At 34.7% G+C, this 23,888-nt stretch overlaps 1 protein-coding gene across 1 annotated transcript in view; it reads left to right on the top strand.

Moving 5' to 3' along the window:
* Window positions 1–23,888, top strand: part of KCNH5 (potassium voltage-gated channel subfamily H member 5) — a 336,154-nt gene that overhangs the window by 190,792 nt on the left and 121,474 nt on the right. The window contains exon 8 of the mRNA XM_003831625.5: window positions 2,662–2,861. Coding sequence (XP_003831673.1) covers window positions 2,662–2,861 — 200 coding nt within the window. The remainder of the gene's footprint in view (window positions 1–2,661; window positions 2,862–23,888) is intronic.

Genomic DNA, 23,888 nt, shown 5'->3' with positions numbered 1-23,888 from the left:
GTCAGTTTCCTGGTTTTGATATATTACTATAATTGTGTAGGATGTCATCCTTGTGAGAAGCTGCATGTGGGCAATGCAAGCTTTCTGCACTATTTCTGCGACTTCTTTTGAGTCTAAAATTATTTCAAAATAAAATTACAAAAATGTAAACATACAATTGAATCTCCAACTTTAAATTATTATCTTGTTTAGTCTTATCTGATGTAGGGACCCTACATTCGCATGAAAATGAGAAGCAGTGAGGGATAAAGAGCAGTTGGTTAATGGGTACAAAAATACAAGTAAGATCCAGGTTCAGTAGCACAATAGGGCAAATATGGGTAATAATAATTGATTGTAAATTGCATAAGAACTGGAAGAGTGGAATTGGAATGTTCCTAACGCAAAGAAATGATAACCAATTACCCTGATTTGATCATTATACATTATATGCTTATATCAAGATATCATTGTACCTCATAAATATGTATAAGTATTATGTGTTCATAAAATAATGAAAATGAAAAATGAACAAAATAGATATTTTTATAATATGCCAAACTTAATGGGATGTTGATAATTCTTCACTTATTAGTGCTGCAAACTTTTAATACATTAGCAGGTTCTTCATATTTTATCTTAAACTTTTATATGAGCAGAATATATTTTGTGTATACATTTAATGTACCCTAAAAGATGAAATGTGTCATAATTTGTTAAACTAGAAGGCAGTAATAAGACATTTGGCAAATGTAGCGTGTTGCAAGCATCTTAGAGAGCCAAACAAGTTAAACATGTCAAAATAATAGGTAGTTCTGTGACATTTATTGACAATTTATGATAGCTGAGCACTACTAAAAATCATAATTGCAGCATTATTTCATTAACCCCTAAATACTCATTATTTTAAAAATGTAAATTTTTCTTATTTCTCTTTTCTGAAAATGTAAAATTCCATATTTGTTAGATGATTCTGCTATCATTAATTTGTTAACCTTATTTCTGTTTGTTTTTCTTAATAGCAACAATGGTGGAATAGAGATGTTAAGTCTGTGATTACCTTTAGTTTTTTTTTTTTTTTAGGAAAGAACTCTATATCTTTTAATAAACTTAATAATTCTTTATAGAATCAAGATCTCAGGATACTATAACCAGAATCCTAGTAACCTCTTCATTTCAACATGGAAAACTGATACATTAAAGATAAACACATTTATTTTGAACTATTAAAATAAATATATGCACACAGGACGTTGAAAGATGGACAAAATGATAATTTTTTTGTTTTTAAATATGAATATTGAAAGGTATAAAGACTCACTTGGGAAATGTCAACACTGTATTCCTCCTACACAGGTCTAACAAAATATCATCTGTCTTAAAAAATTGTCCTGCACTGGCATCAAATAATAGCAGAAAAACTGACTACATTTTTATAAAATAATAGCTTTCTGTTGTGAAATTGTAATTTGTTATACTCAGAGGAGAACAGCTCTTCTTGAAGAAAACAAATAATTTTCTAAAAGCAGTATATTAAAGATCTTAAGTTGCTTCACTAGCTTGATTTTATACCACTTCCATCAAATGGGATTTGGCTGATGAAACTGCAAAGTGAAACAGCCTATATTTTGTTTAGAGTCATTTTTCAAATGCTTGGAGGATGTAGGATGGAAATTATCGTTGCCTGTGAGTCTACTTACTTGTGAAATGCTTATGAAATGCCTGTGTACTGAACATTAAGGTGAATAAAGTACTGCCCCCTTTTCAAAAAAGCTTCCAGTTAACAAGAGAGTGAAACCAGAGGGGCAGGGAAGTTGCGGGTAGTGTGCTATTGAAGATTGGAAGTTTGTTCAGTTTAGGCTGAACTGTACCCTAAATAAGCTTTTGTAGGATCCTGTCAGCATTAATAGCCTGACTAGGTCTGGAGAAAGAAGAGTTGGTGAATTATGGATTGAGGAGGAGGGAACAGTTGGGGCTTTGAAATACCCTATACCACCTGTAGTCCCCTGTAGATGAATGACAATAGTCAGTGGGCTAACTTTACATTTAATTAAAATGATGGAATAAAAAAAATCACTGGAATAATTACATGAATTTAATAACTGGAATTTCTCGGCATTGCCAAAGTTTTATTTTGGCTAAAAACTCCAAACCTCTTTATCTTCAGAACCTTCTAAACATGAAGCACATTAATTTGTCTCCACTCCCTAAATTTCTGATGTTCTGTCAAAAATATTTATAACCAGGGAGGTATTCCAAAAACTGGAAGGAGCAGGCAGTGAGAAAGAGCATATGTTTCTAAACTGGATCATCAATCCCTGAAGAATTTAAATTGATTAGGCTTCATTCAGGGGGACAAAGTGGAGGAGAACTTTAATCTACTAACAAATAGAATTTCTTAGGCTAAATTATAACTTTGGATCATCTGATTCTTCAGAAAAGATGACTCATGTTTTGTCATGTTGACTAGAGCTGTGCATGCTCATAAAGTCATGTTTCTCCTACTGTAGGTAACGTTTTCTGAGTGAATACCAGGTGTCAGGCAGTCTTCTCAGAGTTCAACATGTATTTACCCCTGCAAGTTTATAAGGATGTCTCTGTCAAATTATTCATTGATTTAGCAAATATTTGTATTTTTTTCACGAGATATTTGTTTTATTTTTATCATTTCTTCTCTTTCAGCTCTTCTTTATGCAACTATTTTTGGAAATGTTACAACAATTTTCCAGCAAATGTATGCCAACACCAACCGATACCATGAGATGCTGAATAATGTACGGGACTTCCTAAAACTCTATCAGGTCCCGAAAGGCCTTAGTGAGCGAGTCATGGATTATATTGTCTCAACATGGTCCATGTCAAAAGGCATTGATACAGAAAAGGTATGGGTTATTATTGTTATTATTTAGTTTCTATTTTAGTAGGATCTTCAGATGCATTAAGCTTTTCCAGTCACGTATTGCTTGTATAATTGCTTCGTAACTGTTATTCTGTATTTGTAAGTGACATATCAGTCAATCAGTCATATTTATTAAGTGCTTAGAAGGTGCAAAGCACTGAACCATTAATCATCAATTATTACCAGTCATCACATTCAATTTAGAAAATTCAGTTCGTGAAAATAACTCATTATTCTATTTCCCCAAAACAGTCTTATTACCTCTCACAGTAATTTGTTGCTTTCCTCTAAAACTCAGAGTGCTGCCATTTTTCCTGCTAGAATTTATTCTTGATTTTCCCTTTGCCTTTTTTGCTCATTTAAAAATTAGAAAGAGACTTCCTGGCTATAAATTTAAAATGTATGTGTCTTCTATGCTGTCCTCCACTTAAATTTCTCCCGTCTCATATGTTTTATAGAGAACTTATAATTCTTTATTTTCCACTTTACCTTACACACATCTATAAAATAGATATCTCCCTCTCCAATCATCTGGTATCTCTAATCTCTTCCTTGCCTTTTCATGGAGCTGATTTTAATTTTTCTCATGTATCTCATATTTGGGGCAAAGAAGAACTCAAGATCCTCCTTAAAATAAATAAAACCAAATTTTAAAAAATCCTCACTTCCTACACCCAGCTGATTCACATCAAATACAGAAGATGAAAAATAAAGCTTGTACACAGAGTTTTAGAGGAAACCAGTCTTGAGCTATTTTACTTTATAAACATCATTGGAGACTATTCTTTTTAGGTACTGATTTTTGACACGTGATAATTAGATGGCATAATACTTTCCTGGCCATTTCCCACAATTTTTTTTTTTTTTGTTATTTTAACCTTGTGAGGTTGACTTACGGTTTTTCTTTAAGACCTGCTCAAAAAGCGTCTTTCAATGTCAAAGGGAAAAAGCAAATGAGCAAAGTAGATGTTTAGTTAGGAGAATTTCATGAAGCAACATGTAAGTAAGTTGTTTTAAGCCAGGGCAGGTGTTGTTAGGAATAGGTTGAGTGGAGGCATAGGGAATGGACGAGGAACGTAGGAGTTGAGGGAGAGAAGCCTTCAGAGGGAGTGCAGGTGAGATACTTGGGGGCAGCTATGTGGAGGAATTGTGAAAGGGGGTGAGAATTACTCCTTTTTCAATATTTTACAAGATACAGTATAAATTTTCCAGTTAAATGGCCCCTTGAAGTAGTACGCATGAAAACAGAAGGGAGAAAGCAAACTACATTTCTATGGAATTTCATTAATGTATATCTGAGCCAATATATGGTTAGTAGAGAGAGTATCCAAAGAAGAAACAGAATCTTCCTTGGAGTGAAGGTGAGAGTAACAGAATTTAAGTCATCAAAAGCAGGGTGTCTGTTGAAGTCCACATTAAATGAAACAGATCAAGAGGCAACCACCGGCCTCGTCAATCACTATCTCAGCAAGAAGCTTTCCTTTCCAGAAAATGCAATAGAGCCACATGGTAACTAATAAAAATCAGTAAATGATGGAATAATGGCCTTTTACGTATTTGAAAAGAGTCTGAGCCAGGGCCTCTGGCACAAATCTAGTACATGGCAGAGTTTTGAGTCCTTGCTCTCTATATTCTTGAATACTGAGTTATTCATGAATGGAGCCGAGTAGATTGTCTTCAAGCCTCCCCTTGAGGACATGCTTAACTGTCTGATTCAAGATGGAGTTAGGGTCTGATGCACTGGCATGCAGTGTGTCTCAAAGTGCACATGCCATGTGGCAGGGAAAAATTTCTGGGTACCTACCATGGACTGCCTTAAATAATATTTTGTTTCCTTGTTCATTTGCAGTTAAAGAAAGGTACTTCTGATTAGCAAAGTAGCCAAGGAAAATGGAGTAATAGAACAAATATGGGGAGACTAATATTAAAAGTGAAATAAAAATTTAATTTCAATGAAAAGATTTTTTAAGGGGATATTTTAAGATATCAAAATTGATTAGCATTTGGATAAGAAAAAACCATGGATGTGGCTTTTAATTGAGTGAGGAATCCTTAAAGTTGTTTTTGACTAATAGGAGAAGCATATTTAAATAACTGTGACAAATATAAAAGTTTCCTTGTTCATATATGAAACATACTCTATGCCTGTATTGATTTATCCCAGTCTATTAAGAAAATCCCTACCCAGATGCATAAGTTCTAGGTTAACAGCACTGAAGGAAAGAGAAGGAAGGAAAGACATCTGCCAAATTCTGGGCTTAGAAAGGGGGTGTAGGGATTTCTAGTATTGCATCATCAAAGAGACTGAATTTAAAAATGATTCTTAGATTACACACCATATGCTATACTAAACAAGAGGAAAACAAAAACTGTCATTCAGCTCTCTGGTTTTGTAAAGAACCTGACAACTAGAGCAGAAGACTCCTATGCCTGTTAGGCATTCAGCTATTTAACAAATAAATTATATATAATATATATATATATAATATATAAAAATATTTAATTTTAAAATACAATAATAAAGATACAATACAGGGCCGGGCGCGGTGGCTCACGCCTGTAATCCCAGCACTTTGGGAGGCCGAGGTGGGCGGATCATGAGGTCAGGAGACAGAGACCATCCTGGCTAACACTGTGAAACACTGCACTCCAGCCTGGGCGACAGAGCCAGACTCTGTCTCCAAAAAAAAAAAAAAAGATACAATACAATAATACAATACAATAATAAATAAAGACTTGAAGCATAGACAAAAGAATTAGTAATTAAAGAAAAGAGAGGGAATAGATATCTCAGAACTAGATTCCACTATAAATAAGGACTGAATATAAGTTAAAGAATGAATTGTAAAGATGGAATTGACATACTACTTAATATCATTATAAAATGAACTAAAAATCTAAGAAAATATGTATAAGGATCTTCACTCATGACCTAACATAAATATCAGAAGAACTGAGAATTAAATGCAAAAAAACAAGAAACTGTAAACTATTAGAAGAAAATATGTGAATATATTTAATTTATCTTTGTACATATTAAAGTAATGGAATATATAACAAGGTAACTGACAGATTTTGCTAAAAAGTGTAAAATCTTTCACACTAGAAAACTATGAAAATGAAAATGACATAAAGCATTTGCAACAAATTTTGCAAGTGAAAGGTTAATTACCTTAATATGTAAAGTGATTTATTAATTAATAAGAAGAATTAGAATACTTGGGGAGAAAAATGATCTGAGGACATAAGTAATTTATGGAAGACAGAATGCAAATTACTAATAAGCATAAAAAAGGCTTATTTTCCCTTGGAACAAAGAGTTAAAACTTAAAAAAACAAACAAACAAAAAGACATAGAAACATTTTTAATATGGCAAATGGTCAAAGATGATGCCCAGTCTTAGCAAAGGTTGGTGACTGGCATTATTGTATAATTCTGGGAGGTGTGTAAATTGGTAGCACATTTCTTGAAAGCAATTTGAATAAGATAATATTTTAAATTTGGTGGTATTTTAGAGTTCAGTCCTTGTGCCTCGTCCCTTTTCTGTCTGTATTCCATTCTTTCATGATATCCTGCAGTCTCATTACTTTAAACCAACACCACCCAATGTTCATACTTCTCTTGAACTTGATTCCCTGAACTATAGACTCTCCCCTCCAACTGTCTACTCATGTCCAGTGAAGTTGTCCAAAACCAAACTTCCAATCATCTCCTAAAAACCTGTTTTACAGACATTTTTTTCCCAATGAAATTAATGGATGAAATTGGAAACCATCATTCTCAGTAAACTATCGCAAGAACAAAAAACCAAACACCACATATTCTCACTCATAGGTGGGAATTGAACAATGAGATCACATGGACACAGGAAGGGGAATATCACACTCTGGGGACTGTGGTGGGGAGGGGGGAGGGGGAGGGATAGCATTGGGAGATATACCTAATGCTAGATGACGAGTTAGTGGGTGCAGCGCACCAGCATGGCACATGTATACATATGTAACTAACCTGCACAATGTGCACATGTACCCTAAAACTTAAAGTATAATAAAAAAAAAAAGAAATTAATGGGAACACTACCTTTCAGTTGCTTAAGACAAAATCTCCCACATTTAAACCTCTGCTGAATCCTTTTGGCTCTTCCTCCGATTCTCACCACCTTCATTGCTATCACCTGGTCTACGTCACCATCATGTCTTCCCTGGATTTTTCTAATACCAACTAACTGGCCGGTGCTTCCACCTTTGTCCCCTGTATAGTCTGTTCTCAAAAGAGCAGCGAGTGAGCACATATGGCTTTTGTAACAAAACTTTCTATGTATGTGTGTGTGTATCTACCTATTTATGTTTATATCAATCATCAATTATCTATTTATCTATGCCATAGACTTTTGATTATGAGTTAAATTGATTAAACCTGTTAAAATACAAGTGTAGGAAAAATAAAATGAAAGGTTGATGACAGTAATAATATAAATTCCATAATTGCAGTCACCATCTTAGAATTATGTATGTACTTTTGGATGTAGCTTTAATAAACAGTATCTGAATTTTAACAATTATCCAGTATTTAATGTTCGAGACCTCTGTTAGACTTCCTGTTCCTCCATAAGCCAAATACATTTTATTACTTTATGTTTCTTATTTTATATTTTATTGATAATTTTTTTCAAATATTTTAAATAGAGGTTATCAAATTTAACTATGAATATATACTTTAAAAGGAAATATAATATATGAAGCCAAATGTCTTTGTTTTAATGCTTCTCTTCTCTGGTTAGTTTTAAAATAGCTGTATATTTTTTCAATTGCTTGCACAAAGAAATTTAATGATTCATTGAAGCTAATTAGAGAAAAAACCTTCACCCCAATGACTGAGATTTCCTTCTATCATTTCCACATATTTAGTTTTATAGATTTTTGAATTCAGCTTTAACCCACAAGCAAATTAATCACTGTGATTTAATTCTGTCTTAACGTGCCTTATGTGAATAATGCTTTCTCTAATATAATTGTGGCATTAAAATCTGTACTGACGTGGAGATTGCAGCATTTCTATCATGAAAGTTTGCTTTAGGCAATATTTTTTAATATAGAACAGTGCCTAGTTCAATTTTATGTAGTTGAAAATATGTTATTGACTGCTCATTAGTATGGTTGCTTTAGATTTTTTTAAAATTTAATAGCCAAATCCATCCTCTGGGCTTTGCTGCTTGCTAATATTCTGTGTACATGAAGGAAGAAGAAATGGGTGGAATAAGTGAGGATTTAAAAGGGGAAGAGGAGATTATGGGAAAAAATAGAAAGGATGCTGGTTAAAGCCCAACAAATTCGACCCCGCAGTTTGAAATGACTTTGCTGGGAAATAATTCAAATGAAGTAAATGGCTGGGGACTTTATTTTCAGCTTTTTGGAACATGTGAAAAAATGTAAGACCCTTATAGCAGCATGATTTATAGTCCTTTGGGTATATACCCAGTAATGGGATGGCTGGGTCAAATGGTATTTCCAGTTCTAGATCCCTGAGGAATCGCCACACTGACTTCCACAATGGTTGAACTAGTTTACAGTCCCACCAACAGTGTAAAAGTGTTCCTATTTCTCCACATCCTCTCCAGCACCTGTTGTTTCCTGACTTTTTAATGATTGCCATTCTAACTGGTGTGAGATGGTATCTCATTTTGGTTTTGATTTGCATTTCTCTGATGGCCAGTGATGATGAGCATTTTTTCATGTGTTTTTTGGCTGCATAAATGTATGTTTATTGAGGCACTATTCACAATAGCAAAGACTTGGAACCAACCCAAATGTCCAACAATGATAGACTGGATTAAGAAAATGTGGCACATATACACCATGGAATACTATGCAGCCATAAAAAATGATGAGTTCATGTCCTTTGTAGGGACATGGATGAAATTGGAAATCATCATTCTCAGTAAACTATCGCAAGAACAAAAAACCAAACACCGCATATTCTCACTCATAGGTGGGAATTGAACAATGAGATCACATGGACACAGGAAGGGGAATATCACACTCTGGGGACTGTTGTGGGGTGTGGGGAGGGGGGAGGGATAGCATTGGGAGATATACCTAATGCTAGATGACGAGTTAGTGGGTGCAGCGCACCAGCATGGCACATGTATACATATGTAACTAACCTGCACAATGTGCACATGTACCCTGAAACTCGAAAGTATAATAAAAAAAAAAGAAAAGAAAAAATGTAAGACCTGTAAAACAATGTGTGGACCACATATTTCCCATCATACTGGATTTTTTTCAACTTGTTTCATACAATGAAAGGTCTAAAACCTTACCTTTTGTATTTTCCAATATCTTACTTTTTTCTCTAACATGTAGCTTGAAAAAAATCAGAAAAAGCTCTTTAGTCTTCATTTTTGTTTCATATGTTTTATAATAAACATAAGGTATCAGTAGGAAGATGCTATTATATGAAATGTCCCAGCAGAATTACACAAAAAAAATCAGGTAGGAGTATGCCTTTAGAATTTAAACAAATTGAAATTTTGAACGTTTTAAAATTTTTTATTATCTTTTAACCGAATCTATCAGAGAAGCACTCTGCTTTCAAATACAGTAGGCAATATATATATTTTTTACAAGTTAATTTCCTTTTGACAGTTTAATTTTGTATATTTTTTTAATTTGGGAAATGATGTTTAAATATTTCATCGTATTACTAGATATGAAAAATGGATTATATTTTCATACATGTCATCATTTTCTTGGTTCGATATTAAAATACTTCAAGAGCTTCCCGTGATGGTATATATCATAGTTGAAGCCAAGAGCAAAGGCACTAGTCTTGTAAGAAAACTCCACCGACAAATGTCCTGTATTTAAAAGCCATGTAGGGGCCGGGCGCAGTGGCTCACGCCTGTAATCCCAGCACTTTGGGAGGCTGAGGCAGGCGGATCACGAGGTGAGGAGATCGAGACCATCCTGGCCAACATGGTGAAATCCCGTCTCTACTAAAAATACAAAAATTAGCCGGGCGTGGTGGTGCACGCCTGTAGTCCCAGCGACTCAGGAGGCTGAGGCAGGAGAATTGCTTGAACCCGGGAGGAGGAGGCTGCAGTGAGCTGAGATCACCCCACTGTACTCCAGCCTGGGCAACAGAGTGAGACACTGTCAAAAAAAAAAAAAAAAGCCATGTAAATATATCCATGTGAATATAATAAAATAAAGCTGAATTGGTCTTAAGATGCACTAAAAGTAATCTAGCCTTTGAATCAAGAAAGATAATGATCATGCCAGTACAGCCCATTTTAATCAGATCATAGATTGTGTTTGGATATTGTGTTCAACTTCTGCTGGATATTTTAAAAGAAATGTCATCCTATAAAGCAGCACACTTACCAGAAGATAAGCATGATGGCACAAAGTTCTTGGAATTTTGTTATATGATGGGTAGTTAAAATAAATATGAATATTTAGTTTAGCTGAGAAAAGACTTGGGAGAGATATGACAGGTAAGTTGAAGTATTTGGCATTTTAAAAAATGGAATGATCTGTTTCAGGAGGAAATTCACAGTCTGCCAGTAAAAGATTTAGGCACATATGTAGAACATAGTACTAAATGAACTTGCAGGTCCTGACAGTAAGATTATATGATTGTGTCTGAATGATTTGGAGTACTATTATATATTACATCTCATTTACAATTTACATATATGTATTTAAGGGATTTTATATAAAAAGAATTATAGTATAAAAATCTGTAATAATTCACTAATTATTTTCCAACAACTTTTTATTAGGACAGCTAAGTACTGTAGTTTTACATATGACATGAAAGGGCTTTTCCAAGGTGATAGAACATATACTACCTTAAAAAATTAGGATTCGGAATGTCTAATAGAGGGGCTATGCCAGGCCAGTATGGGACAACTGTAGTAGTTTTCCCTGTGGTCTTTGAGTTACCTGCTTGTTGAGCAAGAGACGCTATTAAGAAACTATTATAAGAAACCGGCATATCATTGCAAGAAACTATTCTTCAGCTTGTTATTTGAAAGCATTATGCAACAAATATATGAAAACTATAATTTTTCCATCAGTACCTAAACATAATCAGAGAACTTAACTATTGTTACATCTACATGTGTTTCCCAGTTGTTACCTACTGAAATATTACAAAGTAAGCATTCAGAATTATTACTGACATTTTTCTTTTCTGACTGACCTGCACATATTATGTGAGAAAGTAGACTTTATCTGAAACCTCAGTTTTTTCATTTTGCGTATCAGAAGTTAAGTAAAATAACAGCCAGTGGCTTATTGAAAACATTACAAGCAGATGAAAACTTTAAGCAATACTTTTTATAATAGTAATTTGGAACACTCAAACATACATATTAGTTTTCATGGCTTTTAGCGTAGTTTAAGAGGGTTCCATTGCAAGCTTTACATTATTGTCAGCTAATATACTTATTAGTAAACTTTTCATGTGTCAAATCTTAGGCTGTGTTATTTGATTCAAACCTATCTTTGGGGATAATATTAAGCACATTCTTTTCTTGTATCATGTTGAAATTTAGCGTAATAGTGTGGGCTAATTTATATTTCATTTTCTCATCACTCTGATACTAGCTTCTGAGGAAGGACCAAAGGAATCCTTTGATAGCCACAGTCCAGAAATGAGAAAGTAGGATTGTTTACAGAGGTCCATGGATAACTTACTCAGTACCCTACTTCATCTAGACCATAAGCATCAGGTTCCATACTTTTGTGTTCACATCTGTATTGGAGTTACCACCAGCCACATTTACTTAGTTGGCTGGGAGGTGAAAAATGCCCACATGGTGCTTGTGCAAGGTAGGCCATAATAAGAGGTAGCAGATAATTTAGTCTATTGCGGTTATAATACATTTCATCCTTTACAGGTTATAAACTACAGGCACTGTGTTATGACTGGCACCATTTTAAATCTTAGTTTTTGCTTGGTATTCAGTGGGCACTGTTTTATTTAAGTATAGATGAAAATAGAACATCAATTGTGGAGTAATTTGGATGAATGACATATTTCTATATATATACACATTGTACAGAAATATACTTTAGACTTTGGGGAAAAATTAAATCATGAATACTTCCACATGCTGCAGACAGCGTTATAGTATGAGTAGGTGTTTGTATCCAACCTATTATTTTATTCTGAGCTGCCTTGATTGATCTGTTTTCAAACTCCCACTGCTGTAAATCTGCAGTAATGGCTATTGATACACTTATTTTTAAATGAGACCATAATGCTTCCGAGACTTTTTCAGTTTTTAAGGTAAAAGTAGAATTATGCAGATTTGAATTTTAGAAACTGAACTTTTAAGACACAATGTTTCAATTTCTTTGATTTCTGTTATTATTATTTGACTGCGTTTGTTATTTTTCATTTCTCATCCAGTGCTTTTTGTAGCTTTCTCCTCTCCACCCGCTCTCCCATCTCTTTCTTGATTTTTTTAATGGTAATGACTAAAAGATGCCTGTCTTTTGGCTCAGGCTGATTGCTTTTGATTTTGTATTCATTTATATAATTTATATTCAGTACTGAAAATCCACTTTTAGTTCCTTTACCAGTAGTGCCAAATAACCATGGGCATCATTGTCTGGCACAGCAGAAGGCAGCAACAGGTTGTAGAAAAATATAGTGAATAGATTGAAATAAAAGGAAAAATTGTTATGTAAGAAAGAGATTCTGCAGGGTGTGGCAGCTCATGCCTGTAATCCTAGCACCTGGGGAGGTCAACGTGAGTGGATCATGAGGTCAGGAGCGAGACCATCCTGGACAACATGGTGAAACCCTGTCTCTACTAAAAATACAAAAATTAGCTGGATGTGGTGGCGCGTACTTGTAATCCAGCTACTTTGGAGGCTGAGACAGGAGAATCACTTGAACCCAGGAGGCAGAGTTTGCAGTGAGCCAAAATTGTGCCACTGCACTCCAGCCTGGCTACAGAGCAAGACTCCGTCTCAAAAAAAAAATAAATAAATAAAATAAAAAGAAAAGAAAAGAAAAACAAAACAAAACAAAAAACAGAAAAGAAAAAGAAAAAAGAAAGAGATTCATCTGGTTCATTGCCAGCTGCCTGGGGTGCTGCTCCATGTCCCCTCCTGGTCATGGGTCTGGAGTCAAGGAGAGGGCTGCATGGCTATGCAACCTGATGGCTTCCTCTCAGCTTTGCTTTTTATGGTTCTTGACTTCTTTCTTAAGACCTTCAGGAGGCATTTTCTTCTTTTCTCATGATAGCAACCTTCCTTATTTCTCTATACCTTATACTTCCTTGAGGAAGTCTTTATGTCCCTAGTTTATACTGGGACATCTCTGAGAGATGGCATATATAAATTTAAGAAAGATCTATATAATGGGAGAATTTAAAAATATGGACATAGCCATTTTTAAATTTGCATTCATATGGAAGGAAACTATGGTATTAGAGGGTTTTGTGGTCCTTGCTATAGAGTGATAAATAGAAATAAACATAATCCCTGCTCTTATGTTGTTCAGAGTCTGATGGGGGAGAAAAATCTTCAATAGTTACCCTGATAAACATATGATTTTATATTGTGATGATGCTTGAAATACAATACAGGAAGCCATGTCAGATTTTAAAAAAGGAGAGACTGAATTTAAGTTGTGAAGATGAGAGTCAAGGAAAGTAATAGAAAAAAACAATAGAATTTGGACATGAAAGATTGTTAGAAGCTGAAACTTTTCACCTATTTTATAATAAAATTCAAATTACCTATGTGCTAACAGTCAAATAACTGGTCTGAAGGTGGAAAACAAATGCAAGGAGGAAATTCGAAGACCTAGTTAATCTATTAACTACTACTAACTCATTAAAGAAATTAATAATATTAAATGGTCTGTGTGTTCCATGTAAATAATAGAATGATTTCCACTGAATAGTCATGATGGTTTAAAATATTACTCTAATACCAATAACAACACATAAATTGATCCAGGAACATATTGGTACCCAAATATGAGTGAACTAATCATCACATATTTGTTTAGAATAATGCTAAATAAATATGTGGGTCTGCTGCCTTTGAGGGCATTATCCACAGACTTAACCCATATGTATTGTGACAGCACAGATGGCACAGGGGAGTCTGCAGGGCAAATATCAGAATATATTCAGATCAGAGTATAGCTTTACTCCCACTACTACTTCTCTCAAGGATAAATAAATGTTAGAATATATTATTTATTATGAATAAGTGTTAATATTTATATAACCATTTTGTTTTCAAAAGTGCTTGTTTAGTCAAATACATGACTGTTACATAAAATTAGAAAAAAGAGCTAGAAAAAGAAAATATGATGTCACTCATAATGCTACGACTTACAGAAGTATATTGTGCCACATTTATCTGTATGATTTTGTAAACATCAATTTATGTTATAAGTATACAATATAATAACATTTGTAGTCTATTCTAGGTCTGTATTACATCATCCACATATTACTGAATATTTAAGATGTCTAATGAGTACATTAAGATAAACACTGAGAATAAGGGGTGCCAAGTCCAAGGTTATGTACATTTTTTGTTTTTATTATTTTTGTAGCTTATTTCTTCTAAAATATCAAATGAGCTACAACCAACATTAATTTACATAAGTCTTTTTTCAGAATAACATTGTCAGTACTAGGTATTAATTTTCTTTTAATCTTTGTGAATTTAGAAGGCCAATAATCTTAGCATGTTTAATGTTTACTCTTTCCAACACATATATACTATAATTATTCCCGTTTACTGATACAGACACTGGGCTGTAAGAGGTTAAATGACGTGGCTTAGATCACACACAGGGAAACTTGGATTTTGTACTATGTCTGCACTGTAAAGGCAATGTTCTTAGTCACTCTGCTGCTTATTGAATATCAGTATCTGGTAGACAAGTGTCTCCTTATCACACCTTAATTATGGCTCTTTTCAATGTGTTTATTCTTCTAAATAAACTTTCCTTATCCTTCCCACTCATCTTCATCCTATGCACCCCAGATAAATCCCATTAGCTTTTGACTGAAATTGTATTGTCCTAATCTCAGAGTTCAGCCATTCAGCAGAGACCATCTGGAAACAAGTTCAGGTTGCTTAGATGAGGCATGACGGGCTTATGAGAAACAATTAGAGATCTTGGACCTAGATTATCTAATGCAGGGTTAGAGATTCCACTCCTAGAAACCAGCATGAAAACCAAAGGATTCCACAGTGTGAGTATGAATCAGAGGTAGTGCAGTTGGAATATGATGAATAAAATACTGCACCAGCAGTAGGGAGTCTCCTGTTCTAGTTAACATGTCTTCTAGGCTAGTTCCTGTATTCCAGCTGGATGACCAATCAGACTTAGTCTCAGAATATATATGCTTGATGATCTTTTCCAAGATTTTTAAGGTTGAAAATTAAATGCATGTTTCGAAAGAGTTAGTGAGAAATATTAGTGATTTTTGGTGCCAAGGAAGAAGTCAGAAGACATAATTTAAATCAGTAGTTTAATATTGTAACCCTTGTATCAAACTTCATCTTGATAATAAATGAGAAGTTAATGGGAAGCAGCCTGCCTAGGGAAAACCAGTCACTGTTAAATGAGAAACAACCCAGCCCAACTCCCAGTGTTACATCCAACTGTTTCAATTAAGATCCCTCTTGTCTAATAACACAATTTGAAATGTCAGTACATCCATAGAGACTTCACTTGTTTAATCTGGTAGTTATTATTTGGTTTCAGAGTGCCTGGTAAAGTAGTAAAATCAACTGTCACATAATTTTACAATGTTTTTACTGATTCATATAATTTGATAAATCATAGAAGACAGTATGATCAGAAGTAGTTCATTTATTCAGCCATTCTCAATACACTTGAGTGCTGTCCTTCCATATAACAGGGAAGCAAACAAAACTCCAAACCTCAAACTTCAAATCATTTTTACTATTAAGGATTAATGCTTCCTCATCATTTAAGTTTTCTGTTAGAGAAATTTTGATTTAATGATGGCTTATTTACTATGTAATAAAATATTTTATGCTTAGAGGAAAACATGGAAAATTGTAAAAGGAGGTAAAATTCTTTTATGCTGAAAGCTGAGGCCTGACAGGAAGTTTAACCAAGAATTCACAAATATTTAGGTAGATATTGATGTATGTGTTGATATTTACTTTAAAGATATACTTCCCCATTTCAGTATTTAATAGTAAACGTCCATTAAGCCCCTGCTTACATTCAAGACATTGTTCCAGTCTCTGGAATGACAGTGGTGGATATGAGGCAGTTCCTGCCACGCAGGACTCACAGTCTAGTAGGACTGAACAAGTACATTTTTACTTTCTTTGACCTGCTGGCACTATTTTGTGGTTACACAAAGAGACACTTGGCCTTCAGGTGTGGGCCACCTGGAAGAGTGCAGACCAAGAGTCAGAGGGTAAGGGAACACACATTTAGGGACTGTGCCCATCTCTAAGCACTTCTTAGTGTTATATATTCCTGAGTTTCTGTAATGATCACAAACATCCTATGTGGCAGGCGTTATAGTCTCCATTTAAACAATAAGGAGATTCTGAAAAATAAATAAATTATCCAAGATTATACACCTAATAAATGGTAGAGTCAAAGTTTGATTCTGATTTTTAGGTTTCTGACTTCAAACTTTATGCCCTTTGCCCTAAATCACTCACCTACTCCATGCCCCGTATGTTCCAGGCAGTACATCAGGCACTGGAGATGCACCTGTGACCAAGATAGGCATGGTCCTTGCCCTCATGAAACTTACAATCTAGTAGAGGAGACAGATAAAAATAATTGCATAAATAATTAATATTTTTTCAATTCCCTTATAAAAATTAAAATGCTTATGCAGTTGTTAGTATTTTAGGTGAAAGAGGAGATTCTTTTATCCTTTTAACTTTGGTTTTCTTTCTTAACATAGAGAAGGATGGCTCTTGCCTGCATTGAGAATGGTGAGTAAATACACTATCCCTAAACATACTGTGCTTTGGGATATATTGAAATCTCTGAATCCTTATGAATATGTTATAATTAGAGTGATCTTTACTGCTTTGCAAGTACTCTGAAGCCAAATAATAGCTATGATTGTAATTTTTGTTTTTGTTTTTATTAATTGGTAAGGGATATGTAATTTTACTGAACTGAATTGGTATAGTCACAACCAGGAACAATGAAACTTGGAATTTTAGTGAGCTTATGTTGCCTAACTTGGGATGAATATCAGATTAATACTAGGATTTTCTAATATTTAAAAAATGTTATTGTACTTTTCTGGTATTGGTCTTAGGAAAACCTGCTTTCATTTGTACAGGTACATTTCAAAAATATATACAAATTTTATTTTCTGAAATTCCTTAAGCATATAAGTTCCCTTAAAAACTTATCACTTTAATGAATAGATTGCAGAGAATCATGGGATCTTAGTCAAGCCAAGAACCACACAGTACTCCTGTAAGAAAGCACCAAGTGAATATATTAATAATAGGCCTGGTGTCAAGCTTGTTATTTACATAGAACACATATATACAATAAAAAGGCCTGTTCTGTAATCTAAATTCGGCAGAATTCTAGAATATTCCTGATATTAAATTTATCTTTTTTAAAAAATTCTTGTAATGAAATCATCCTACAAATGTACAGAGAAAGAATTTCATTTATTTCGTTTTTTTTGAGGGCAATCATAAAAAATTCAAACGTAGCAAAAGTAAAACAAAAAAAAACAAAACAAGCAAGCAAGCAAACAAAAACCCCTTCAGTCTAATTTTTGTTTCTTGTAACTTTATTTTTTAAGATATTTTATAGGAGATCAGAAGAGCTGGCAGAGAAACCCACATCTTAATGTTATGACCTTTACTTACTAAATAAAAAAACATGTGAATGTTAGTGTCAAGGCATCAGTTATGCTGTCAATATTTGAAGTAAAGTTTCAAATTGACTAAAGCTTACACTTCCATCTACAACTTTTAAAGAATCTTTTTAAAAGGCTATGATATTACATATTTTTTCTTAAAGTATTCCTAAGAATATTATGTATTACATTAATTGGGTAATATTTTCATCATGGAGGAGCAATGAATTTCCTCATGAACTTAGATGTGTACTTGTTTAATCTCATAATTTTTTATCCTATAAGAGACAAAAGCAGTTGGGTCATTACAATTTTAAGAATGACCTCTTAAAATAATACACCAAATATAACTCTTCCTTATGTTTGTATTTGTAATGACTTTCATACAAAATTATAGGCTTCTCATAAAATGAAAATCAATGTAAAAAGAAGACAGTAAAACCCACATACATCAACATTTACACATACACATGTTGGTAAATGGTTAAACACAATAGAGGTGTCCAGCCACCTGGAATGTCGTTGTTACTGAGCTTGGTTGTATTGAGCTTTCGAGTCTTTTGGAAGCTGAATCAAAAAGTGAAATTCTTTAGTCTATTGAAAGAAATAAACACATTTGTCTAAAGATTTGTTTATTTTCTTATTATATTGAATTCAAAAAGAACTTTATCATGTGAAGCTTTTTGTTTGCAAGCAGTAGAGTATATTGGTTAAGATGAGGGATCAGAAAACTTTTTCTCTAAAGGGCCAGATAGTAAACAGTTTAGCTTTTATGGGTTATATGGTCTTTGCCTCCACTACTCAACTTTGCCATAGAAGCATGAAAGGAGCCATAGACAGTATGTAAATAATTTAACATTGTTGTGTCCCAGTAAAACATTATTTGTGGATGTATTAATTTGAATTCCATTTTTTCTCACATACCATTAAATGTTATTTTTTCTTTTGATTTTTGATAACTATTTAAAAACATAGAAACCATTATATACTCAGTGGCTGTACAAATACCGATGATGAGTCCAATTTGGCCTTCAGAGTTTGCTGACCTCCACTTAAGACTTTTTAGATCTCTAGTCCAATTGTCAGATTTCTATCCTATTTAAAAATTACAGTATCATCATCTCAAAACTCTTTATGTACCTTTCCTGCCTTGGTTTTCTTCATGAGGCGCATCAAAATCTGAAGTATGATACAGAAGTTCACTTATATATTCTTTGTTAATTGCCCCTCTAGTACAATAAATAGTCCATGGGGGCAGGGAGTTTTGTATCTTTTGTTCACTGCTGAATAATTATTGCCTAGATTAGTGTTTGGTAAGTGGAATGTGTTCAATAAATATTTATTTTATCCGTGAATGTAATTCTGGAGTTCAGAAAGACACATAAATTTGGAGCCATTAATATATAAAAGGCCATGAATAGGTAGTTATGATCACTCAAAATGGCATTCTAGCTAGGAAAAGGAAAAGAGCTTAAGATCAAGCTTTGAGGTACTTGTACACTTAGATGTTAAGTAGATGAGAAAAGGCCAGAAAGGATACTCAGGAGTGGCTGGTGATATTAGATGAAAAGCTGAATTGTTTGATTTTATAAAAGCCAAGAGACAAAATGAAAAACTGCCTTGCAGTCTTCTAAAAGATAAATAAAGTAAAACGTAAAAAAGTTCCATTTGGATTTTACAACATGGAGATTACTGGTGGATTTGATACAGGCAGATTTGTTAGAGTAGTAGAGACAGATGCAACATTGGAGTGAGGTAAGGAGTAATGTAAGGTAATTAAGACAGTGGGACTTGGTCAAAGGGACCATCAAACTGACATATGATAATGGCACAAGATAATGATTCTAAAAATAACCTCTTACATACGTGGAGATTTTATATATGATAAAGGATAGCCTCTTAATAAATGGTATTGGGAAAGCTGGATATCCATATTCAAAATAATGAACCTAAACCCCTATATTATACATAAAAATCAACTCAAAATGGATTAAAGACTTAAACATAAGACCTGAAACTAAAACTACTGGAAGAAAACTTATGAGAAAATCTTCTTTACGTTGGTTTTGACAATGATTCTTGAATGTGACACTAAAAGCAAAATCAACAAAACCAAAACTAGATAGTGAGGGGACCAAAAAAAACAGAGAATAGTGGGACTACATCAAACTAAAAAACTTCTGTAGGACCAACGAAACAATTAACAGAATGAAAAAGCAACCTATATAATAAGAAAAAATATGTATAAACTATAAATCAGATATGGGGTTAATACCCAAAATTGATAAGAAACTCTATCAATTCAATAGCAAAAGCCCACAAATAACCAAATTTAAAAATGTGCAAAGGACTTAAATAAACATTTCTCCTAAGAAAACATACAAATGGCTGACAGGTACATCAAGTATATGCAAAGTTGCCCAACATCACTAATCATCAGGGAAATTTAAACCAAAACCACAATGAGATATTTCCTGTCAACTGCCAGGATGGCTATTACCAAAAAATGAAAATATAACAAGTGTTGGCAAGGATATAGAGAAACTGGAATGCTTATATACTGTTGGTGGGAATGTAAAAATGATATAGCTGCTATGGAAAACAGTATGGAGTTTCTTCAAAAAATTAAAATATAGAACCACTATATGATCTAACAATCCCACTCCTGGGTATTTATCCAAAAGAATCGAAGTCAAAATATCGGATGTTTATATTTCCGTGATCATTTTAGTATTATTCACCATAGCCAAGATGTGGAAACAACTTAAATGCCCATGAATGGATAAGTGGAAAAAGAAAATCTGCTAAATACAAACAATGATATATTATTCATCTATAGAAAGAAGGAAATCTTGCCATAGATGATCAAAAAGATAAACCTTGAGGACATTATGCTAAGTGAAATAAACCAATCATTAAAGGACAAATACCGCATGATACCACTTATTTGCGGTATCTAAAGTAGTCAAACACATAGAAACAGAGGAGGAAAATGGGGAGTTGCTATTCAATGCATACAAGTTTCAGTTACACAAGATGATTAAGTTCTAGAGAACTGCTGTACAACATTATGCTTATAATTATTACTACTGTATTGTATAGCTAAAAAGTTTAATAGTAGGGTAAATTTCATGTTAAACGTTCTGACTATAATTTAAAAAAATAATATATAGATGATTTTTATGATTATGTGTTTTAAATTGCTTTAATATGACACAAGTGGGCTAAATGGTAAAGAAATATTGATAAATGTAACTATTGAAGTTAGTAATTTAGGCCAAGTGTGGTGGCTCATGCCTGTAATCCCAGCACTTTGGGAGGCCAAGGTGGGAGGATTGTTTGAGCCAAGGAGTTTAAGACCACCCTGGGTAACATAGTGAGACTTTGTCTCTACAAAAAATAAGAAAAAAAATTAGCCAGACATGGTGGCACATGCCTGTAGCCTCAGCTACTCAGGAGGCTCAGGTGGGAGGATTTCTTGAGCCAGGCAGGTTGAGGCTGCAGGAAGCCATGGTTATGCCACTGTACTTCACCCTGGATGACAGAGTGAGATTGTATCTCAAAAAATAAATAAATAATTTATGTTCATCAAAATACATTACAAGAAAAGTGAAAAAATAATCTACAAACTGGGAGAACATATTGAAAGATACAAAATCAGTAAAGCATTAGCATCCACAATACATAAAGGATTCTTGAAAATCAGTAAGAAATATATGGATAACATAATAGAAACATAGACAAGAGATACAGACAGTTCTCAAATGCAGAAATATAAATGGTCAATGAACATGTAAACAAGCTTAACTTCAGCAGTAGTAAGGGAAATACCACTAAAAAACCCAGTGCTTACCTCTGGATTTCCATAGGTTAATTATGGTGGCCTAAATGTGCTCAGAAATCTTTTCTCTAAATTTACAGATTAAGAGGGGGAACAAATAAAGTCACTTTCATAGTGTAGCTACAGTTCAGATGAAAACAGAAAATACTGCAAATTTGATACATTAAACTGACCCTTGGGAAATACCTATCCAAACCAATAAAGTAGGCTTCCAGGCTCACACCAGAGCTGAGAGTCATGAGGAAATTACACAAAAGAGAGGAAGAGAAATGTTTTGTTAGTTATGGAGGAGAACAAATAGCCACCAGGGTTCACTAGCATAAAAAAGAATCCTGTCCTAAATGGAAAATACTAAGAACAGGACTGAGACTGGTGGATCAAGGGACATGCTACTGTGCAGTCAGCTGGCTTAGAAAATGCATGGGATGAGAGGAAACAGTTTTGGGAAGGCCACACTTCTGGGGATAAAGAAAGCCTTGGAAAAGCAATGCTTTCCTTGGAAGCTTAGTGAGGAAGGGAAGGAAGTAAGGAAATGTTTTAGATAAGGAACCTAATGAACAGGATATCAGAAGTCAGATCCAAATAGCATTGTTTATTAAATAAACTGCACTTAACTGTAGTGACGTAAGAGGATGCTCTTGAAAAAAAATCTGGTAATATACAGAAAAAATATCTTCCCTTGCATCCTCCCTTGATCGGGGGGTGGTTTCCTCCATGCTGTTCTCTCATGATAGTGAGTGAGTTCTCACAAGATCCGATGGTTTAAAAGTGTGTGGCAGTTCCCCTCTTGCTCGCTTACTCTCCTGCCACCATGTGAATAAGGTCGTTGCTTCACCTTCCCCTTTGCCATGACTGTATGTTTCCTGAGGCCTCCTCAGCATGCAGAACTGTGAGTAAATTAAACCTTTTTCTTCATAAATTACCCAGTCTTAGGTAGCTCTCTATAACAGTGTGAAAACTAATACAGGAAACTGATACCAGAAGAGTGAGGTACTACTATAAAGATAACTTGCAACTATAGAAGTGGCTTTGGAAGTGGGTAATGGGCAGAGGTTGGAATAGTTTGGAGGGCTCAGAAGAAGACAGGAAGATATGGGAAAGTTTAGAACTTCCTAGAGACTTGTTGAATGGTTTTGACCAAAATGCTAACTGTGATATCGACAATGAAATCCAGGCTGAGGTGGTCTTAGATGAAGATGAGGAAATTATTGGGAACTAGAGTAAAGGTCACTTTTGCTATGATTTAGCAAAGAGACTGGTTGCATTTTGCCCCTGCCCTAGAGATGTATGGAACTTTGAACTTGAGAGAGATGATTTAGGGTATCTGGCAGAAGAAATTTCTAAGCAGCAAAGCATTCAAGACGTGACCTGACTTTTTCTGAAAGTATACAGTAATATCCGTTCATGAAGAGATAATCTGACATTGAAACTTATGTTTAAAAGTGAAGCAGAGCATAAAAGTTTAGAAAATTTGCAGCCTGACCATGTGGTAGAAAAGAAAAACCCATTTTCTGGAGGAAATTCAAGCCTTCAGGTGCATACATTTGCATAAGTAAAGAGAAACCGAATGTTAATAGCCAAGACAATGGGGAAAATGTCTTCAGGGAATTTCGGAGATCTTCAGGGCAGATCTCCCCATGACAGACCCGAAGGCCTAGGAGGGAAAACTGGTTTAGTGGTCCAGGCCCAGAGCTCTGCTGCTCTGTGCAGCCTCAGGACATGGTGCCCTGCATCCCAGATACTCCAACTCCAGCCATGGCTAAAAGGGGCCAAGGTACAGCCTGAGCCATTGCTTCAGAGGGTGCAAGCCCCAAGCGTTGGTGACTTCTGTGTGGTATAGGGCCTGTGGGTGCACATAAGACAAGACTCGAACTTTGGGAGCCTCCCTCTAGATTTCAGAGGATGTATGGAAATGCCTGGATGTCTAGGCAGAAGCCTGCTGCAGGGGTGGAGCCCTTAGGGAGAACCTCTACTAGGGCAGTGCAGAGGTGAAATATGGGGTTGGAGCCCTCAGAGAGTCTTCACTGGGGTACTTCCTAGTGAAGCTGTGAGAAGAGGGCCACTGTCCTCCAGACCCCAGAATGGTAGATCCATGGAGAGCTTGCACTGTGCCCCTGGAAAGGCCACAGACACTCAACACCAGCCCATGAAAGCAGCTGTGGGGGCTGTATCCTGCAAAACGTCAGGTGCACAGCTACCCAAGGCCTTGGGAGCCCACACTTTTCATCAGTATGCCTTGGATGTTAGACATGGGATCAAAGGAGATTATTTTTGAGCTTTGAGGTTT

The sequence above is a fragment of the Pan paniscus genome, chromosome 15 (assembly GCF_029289425.2).
Source record: "Pan paniscus chromosome 15, NHGRI_mPanPan1-v2.0_pri, whole genome shotgun sequence".
NCBI lineage: Eukaryota > Metazoa > Chordata > Mammalia > Primates > Hominidae > Pan > Pan paniscus.
Note: the sequence above shows the minus strand (reverse complement) of the source record. Positions and strands in the feature narration are given on the sequence as shown.